Raw genomic sequence first — 7,104 nt, 5'->3', positions numbered from 1 at the left:
TTTTTTTGTACATTATACAACATTCGCAAAACAAAGTTCACCGGAAATTTGATCGATTTTTTATTTGGAACAAGTACACGTGTAATTGTCATTACAACATTGCGATATTGTTATACTTCCATCGATGAAATAATTATTACGATATCACGATAAAATAAAATGAATACTAAGAGATATTTGTACAACAATATTTGCTTAATATTTTCTTTTCAATTTTTTTTTCCTTTTTTTTTTTTTTTATTACTAATTTTTCATTACTGATAATGAAATCATTCTTCTTTGAAAGATTCAAAGTACTTTGCACTTTGCGAGATTATAGAAGAGTATGAATTTTAGGTATACTTCATTAGGTACATCTCGTCGTTATGGAAAAATGTAAGAAAATACCGATGTTGTATTCTTAAAGATGTAAAGTATTTAATCGTTAAGAAGAATCTACATTCGCGGTATCTTTTTCCTTTATGCTTGAGTCAAAATATAGACTGTAATATCGTAATGGATCAATAAACGGAGGCTGCGTGACGTCACAGGGTGCGGCGAGGGTGGATAAAACCGCGCGAATCGTTATACGTCTTTGCGTCTATCATTCACGACCACGTGAGTACACACGTGCTTTGAAGTACTGATATTTACGTAGACAAACCACTTAAATTAATTTATTTGTTACATCAGCGAGCGTATTAATTAATAAAACTCATAAGTATTAATTGATATATTCATTTAATTTTATTAATGAGCGAGTCGTCTCTTGAAAATTTAGTGATTATATATAAATTACGTATACCTTTGAAAATATTTACTTTGTTTAAATTATTTTATTTTTATTGTCAACGTGCATAAAGAAATATAAAAATGTTATCAAATACAAATTTATAATTCTTTATTTGTACATACATATATAAATATTTCATTTCATAATCATTTTAATATACACAGATTTTTTATTATCTTAATATAAATTCAAAAGGAATGTTGTTATATTTTTTAATACGTATGTAAAATTTTTTTTATGTGGTAGCAAATAGATACAGAAGACCTTTTGCAAACTGGAAAATCTCAGAACCACCCAGTTTAGATTCACCATATACTCGGTCAATAAATGCAATAGGAACTTCACCTATTGTATAATTAAATTGTCGTGCTCTTACTATCATCTCCATTTGAAATACATATCCTTTTGATACACATGATTTAATGAGTTGTTCTAATACATCTTTTTTATAAAGCCTGCAATGAGAGAGAAAAAATAAATATAACAAAATTATATAACATGAATTGAACTATTATATTTAAATAAATAGTTAAAAAATTAAATATTACCTAAAACTCCCTGTAAGATCACTCGCACCAGGTCTTAGTAAAAGTTGTGTTAAAAAATTAGCACCTCTACTTATCAATTTTCTTTTAAAATCCCAACCATGAACACCACCTCCTCCAACGTATCTGGTTCCACTAACGATATCCAAATTTTGATATTTTTGAAGTTCTATCATTTTCGGAATATACTTGGGCTTAAATATGAAATAATAATTAATCGCTTATTAGTAAAACAAAAAGATATTTTGAAAGGAAAAGTATAAATTTCTAATTCATAAATCATCATATAAACACATGATAATTACATGATGAGAAAGATCTGCATCCATTAAAACGATAAAATTTCCTGTCGCATATTTAATTCCATGCATATAAGCCGTTCCTAGTCCAAGTTTTTTCTCCCTTGGTTTCAAAATTATTTTATCTTCTCCATAAAGCTTTTGTAACTTTTTTGCTATATCTAAAGTACCATCCGGTGAACCATCGTCTATTATAATAATTTCATACGCAAATTGACTGAAATTGTTACAAATCATATAAACACATAATTATTTATGCTGTTCAATCAAATTATAATCACTTGATATATGTCACGCACAGAGGTTATCTCTTCCGTGTAGTTACCTCTCGTCCATATATTTTACAATTAGCCATACTATAATCGGTAAATTTTCAACTTCGTTATATGTAGGAAGTAGAATAGAATATTTATCGTTTTTGGATAATTCTCTCATAGCTGTTAAAATCTGTTCGTGTTCCTCAGACATCACAACAATCCGTAAAAAGCTGTTTTTGAAGTGACACGAAGCCAATGAAATTAAGTGAACTAAAAACTTTGTATAGTTTCTTGAAAGCTAGGTGTCGTTGTTCGTAACGCTTCCTAATGGACAAACATTATCGATAAAATAATTATAAATAAATCTGTAAATTTTTTCAAATTAAATATTTAATACATTTATCTTTTAATGATAAACTTTATCTTTCGGTTTAATATAAATCTTACCTATCATAACACAAATAATCGATCAATTTATATTTGTACCTCATGCTGAAATTCTTCCATGGAAAAAAAAAAAACTTATATAGATAGAAAAACAATTATCTAAACAATTTAAACAACTCAGTTCTTTATTATAATTGCTTAGAGTTAAGAAATATTTACATGCTTAATGAATCATGTTTAAGATCAATAGATTGATGGATGGATAGAATATTCTTTGTACAAAGTTTTTGTATGATTTCAGCTTTTCAAGCTGCTTAAAAGTTTTAATGTCAATTGCGAGCGTGATTTTAATGATTTGCAACTTTGTACGAGACTGGCTTGTCCTTGTTTTATAATCATGGCACATATTTTATCATCACCATCTAATCCTGTTTGAAATGGATACATCTCTAACTGTTTTAAAGCTGCGTCCAAATGTCGCACTTTTTCTGTGAGAAAAACAGCAATTTCTCGCCAACTCTATAAGATTAATAAATTAATGAATAATAATAATAATGTCATTTTGATAAATTGCTAAGATATACAATTTTTACACATTTCGTCTTACCTCATGACTTTCATTTTTCTTATTTCTTCTATTCGATGTTATAGGTTGAAATCGTGATACATATGAAACACACATTGCACTAATTATTGCGAGTGTTTCACTACACGTAGAGACTCTTAATAATATGTTTTTGAAAGATATAGGATTGTTGTGTTCAGGAAGACATAGTGGTTGTAAACATAAAGTAGTTTTGAGCATTTCTATACAGTCGTTATAAAGAGAAAAAGATTGACCTAAAAATTCTGCAAATCGCGCTATAGTTTTTAACTGTTCAGAATAATGAGCCTCCCGTAACCTTTCTACTGCGTCTAAAGGAACTAACACACCATATGGTTTGTCTCTTTTCTCGTCTATATTGAACTTTTGAAGGATTTGAGGAATAAGATCATTATCTAATTGTTGCAAATCTGTTGAGAGACAAAAAAGGAGTGAAGGATTTGGCTCTGCTGTTGCTGCTAAAATTCGTAAAATTAAATTTCGTGCTGCAAGTAGTCTTAACATGCATACACAAGTCTCTTCTCGTTTTCTTGGATCCTCGCCGCTTTCAGATAAAGGTTCCCATTCACGTACAACCTATCGTATGTGCATAGAAATTTTATGAAAACGAAAAACGAAAATGTTCAATATCGTACACAATATAAATAATTATGATATATACCTCCAAATCACGATTATCACGTAATTGATCCCACCTGATTCTGTCTTCATGTGGTTGTATATGCATACTAGTCAAAGCAGAAAAGAGAGACTTAAAATTATCGCAACAACTCAAATCTAACAACATCTTGTCAATGGTTGTCACAGCAAAATGTAAAGAATTTTCTAGATGTTCTCTCAATTCCATAAATTCCTGAATTTTTGTAAAACTTCCATATTTGTAAGCGAATGTTAAATAATCTGCACTCTACAATAAAAACAAGAAGTATGAATAGTCTTTTTATTGAAATTCTTAAAACAAGTTCTTTTATATTCGAATATCATTGAATGAAAAGTGAAGATAATAACTCTATTATTTTTTATAATACATACATCCTTATAATTAGCAATGAAGAACTTCGTAGAATGATCAAGTGTCGTTGAAGCCAATGATAAATGCCCAAGTGGTGCAAGAAGAGGTACATGCAGATAACCCAGTGAATCCAATTGAATGTGCTTTATATCGAGTAATGTAAAAGCATTATCAGCAGAACCAACTAAACCAGCTTCTAAATATGTGCGCACCAATAATATTTTTATATGAAAATTTGCTGGACTTGAAAAAAGGCCACGTTCGAGTAAGCTCATTGCCCTAAAAAATCCATCATATTTATCTTCTAACCTACACAAGTTTCATTTTTGTATGATTAGTATATATACTAATTGCCTTTAAAATAAATTATTGCTAATAGCAATAATTATATTACCCATAAAGAAAAGAGGCTTCATTGGTTTCACACCATAGTTGATGCAATAAATATGTGGCCAAAAGTACATAAGAATCCGTAGGACAAAAGTCAGTTGGCAATCTATCTGTCATTGGACATAATTCATTGCCTTTTTCATAAAGGTCACATAATCTCCTTATTAAATATTTTCTTTCATTTATGTCTGCTAAAGGAGAATGATGAAAACCGCACATACGCCGTAATTGTTCTAAATGTATATGTCGTTGCATTTGTTCTACAGTACTTGGATAACCATCTGGTGAAACTCCAACATTTTCAGCTATCTAGAAAATTAAATTTATTCATTGTGTAGAATACATTTACTTATTAAGTAATGTAGTAATGAAATAATTAAAAAAATTAATATAGAATTTGCCTTATTAAGTAGTTCTTCTTTGCCAGCAGGTGTTAATAAATGTAAATATAATCGTAAGTCTCCAGCTATGCAGCTTTTCTCGCCAAATTTTTCAAAATATTGGCACATGAAATCAACACAATCCATCAAATTATTATTATCACTTTCTCCAATACGTTTTAGTAATTCAAATCTTGCAAGATATGGTCCTCTCACTTTTCGTTCTGATGTGGATATGATTTCGTTAAGAAAATTTAAACATTCTGATGGTTCTTGAAATTTCAAAGCCGCAGAAAGATAATCTTGATAGTATTCCCAATTGTCAATACTACTTACAAAAATAATTGCATTTATACAATTTTTAGAACTATATTTTATATTTACCTTGTTTTACATAAATTTATTATAAGTTATCACAAATTTGATATTGACAATAAGAAAATGGAATATTACTTACTTTCCCTTAATAAGAAGTTTGTATGTATCTGCAGCTTCAGAATAGTGTTCTAGTTTCATCAATAGCGCTGCTTTCCGTTGTGGAACAGATGATAAATGAGAAGCCAAAGGTCCGGACAGAACTTCCAGCATTTTTTCACTTTTACCTTGAAGTTCTAATATCATTAAATAAAGCTGTACTTCTTGTTCAGCTTCTATTTTTCCTTGCTTGACAAATTTTAATACCTATTTATACAACACAACATTTCAAGAATTTTAATCTGATAATAATAATCAATAAAAACTGTCATTAGAAATACTAAAATAAATAATAAAATACTTCAAATCCACAAACCATTCTTTCTGCTAAAGGCAATATAACATCATTAGCTAACTTCTTATCTGCTCGTATAGCTTGCATAACTATACTCATAACAGCCCAAAAATAATAAGGATTTTTCGGTTTTAATTTGTACAATGCAAATGCTGTTTGTTGTTGTTTTTTATAATCGCCCAAACGAACATAAGACATAAAAAGATGTGTAAGAAGTTCTTCATTATTTGGATCTGCCTTTGCTGCCGCTTCGTATACTTCACTAACTTTATTAGCTGTAAATATCAAGATTATAAAAACAAAAATAAAGATCATACTGTCAAGCTTTTAATGTAAGTAAATAATTAATACAAGTACGTAAAAAAACGTTTACTACTCTATGATGAACATAAACTTACGTTGATTTATTTCTCTATAACAGATACTCATTGCTTGTAATGTTGAATCTTCACATGGTATTTCAGAACGAACTTTATCCATTATAGCATGACATTCATTTTCTTTACCAAGTCGAAGTAAGGCCAATGCTTTGAGAACTCTAGCACATTGATTACCCGGCTGTTTTCTAAGTACTTTGTCCGCCTCCTGAAGTGCTTGTTTATTATTTCCATTGTCTAAAGAATCTAAAATATAAAAAGACATGTATCATTTTGTCGGTTATTACATAACCTCTCTGCCGGTCAGGACAGAAAATTTTTATTTTTTAAAATATATTAATGTTTAATACACAATGTAAATTTATGAAATGTAAATATATTTACCATAAATAGGTCGCAAGCGACGTTCATTAACCGTGCTATCCAGATGGGTCTTAGAGGCCATGATACTTTTTACGGAAATTTTAAATCAACAAACCGATGAATTCCTTCGTCTAACTGAAAGTTTAGGGCGACATCGACCTAGTAAAAGATATATCGAAATAAATCTAAACGAATCTGTATATTTTGTATCAAAAATTGTATATTACACATTTCATATACCTATATTTAGTTAATAATTCCAGTACTGACTTCCCATTTTTCAAATTTTACGAATACTCATTTTGGATTAAAAAATAACTTTAGATTAGTCCAATTCTGTGAAAGTGTTCTCAAACCAATAAGAAAATTAATATCGTAATATGTAGTAATATGTAAGAAATACATCCAATCGCAGAAGGAATAGTTAAATGAAACTTTTTCATTGGTTCGATATCGCGTATATAAATATTTTTGATTAATTTAAAAAATAAAATACAAACATAGAAACTAAAATAGCAAAATGTTTTTTGTACATATAATATTGTTTCTTTTTTTATTATCGATTATAAAAAGAAAATATTTTAGCTTCTAGTAATACAAAATTAAATTGAAAAAGGATTGGTATTATTGTTCAAAATGGCGTATATTCATTTTAAATTATAGTGTCATATATTTAGAGAGAGATACAGATAGATAAATGGAGAGAACTAGAGAGAGAGAGAGAGAGAGAAATTTATTTCATTAACAAATAGTATGTTCATAGATAAATTTATTTTTATTATTTCCAAAAAATTAATAATTATTAATTAATACATATACACATATATTATTGATATTAATAATTTGAAAAAAGAAAGTTAAATATATATAACTTCTTGTGTGTGTGTGTGTGTGTGTGTGTGTGTGTGTGTGTGTGTGTGTGTGTGTGTGTCATATACAGTACTGAATA

General features: G+C 28.7%; 2 protein-coding genes across 5 annotated transcripts; both read right to left on the bottom strand.

Annotated features, from left to right (window-relative positions):
* Window positions 1-899: 899 nt before the first annotated feature.
* On the bottom strand, window positions 900-2,180 carry LOC122628469 (dolichol-phosphate mannosyltransferase subunit 1). Its single transcript, XM_043810818.1, has 4 exons — window positions 1,942-2,180; window positions 1,623-1,833; window positions 1,321-1,511; window positions 900-1,227 (listed from the first exon to the last, which is right to left on the bottom strand). Exons 1-4 carry the CDS (start codon window positions 2,082-2,084, stop codon window positions 1,008-1,010), a joined length of 765 nt encoding a protein of 254 aa, XP_043666753.1. The 5' UTR covers window positions 2,085-2,180; the 3' UTR covers window positions 900-1,007.
* Window positions 2,181-2,427: 247 nt separating this feature from the next.
* Window positions 2,428-6,534, bottom strand: LOC122628468 (N-alpha-acetyltransferase 25, NatB auxiliary subunit). Of its 4 annotated transcripts, none has more exons than XM_043810813.1 (11): window positions 6,396-6,534; window positions 6,177-6,314; window positions 5,814-6,038; window positions 5,437-5,690; window positions 5,104-5,327; window positions 4,668-4,977; window positions 4,271-4,575; window positions 3,897-4,185; window positions 3,526-3,771; window positions 2,868-3,440; window positions 2,428-2,779 (listed from the first exon to the last, which is right to left on the bottom strand). In XM_043810813.1, the coding sequence occupies exons 2-11, from the start codon at window positions 6,235-6,237 to the stop codon at window positions 2,558-2,560; spliced, it is 2,709 nt and encodes a 902-aa protein (XP_043666748.1). In that variant the 5' UTR covers window positions 6,238-6,314; window positions 6,396-6,534; the 3' UTR covers window positions 2,428-2,557. The 4 variants fall into 4 exon arrangements, with proteins under 4 accessions (XP_043666748.1, XP_043666750.1, XP_043666749.1 ...); XM_043810815.1 differs by having other exon boundaries at window positions 3,897-4,155; XM_043810814.1 differs by having other exon boundaries at window positions 4,668-4,974.
* Window positions 6,535-7,104: the final 570 nt, after the last annotated feature.

The sequence above is a fragment of the Vespula pensylvanica genome, chromosome 4, assembly GCF_014466175.1.
Source record: "Vespula pensylvanica isolate Volc-1 chromosome 4, ASM1446617v1, whole genome shotgun sequence".
Taxonomy (NCBI): Eukaryota; Metazoa; Arthropoda; class Insecta; order Hymenoptera; family Vespidae; genus Vespula; species Vespula pensylvanica.
The sequence above is the reverse complement of the archived record's forward strand: the minus strand, read 5'-3'. Positions and strand labels throughout refer to the sequence as shown.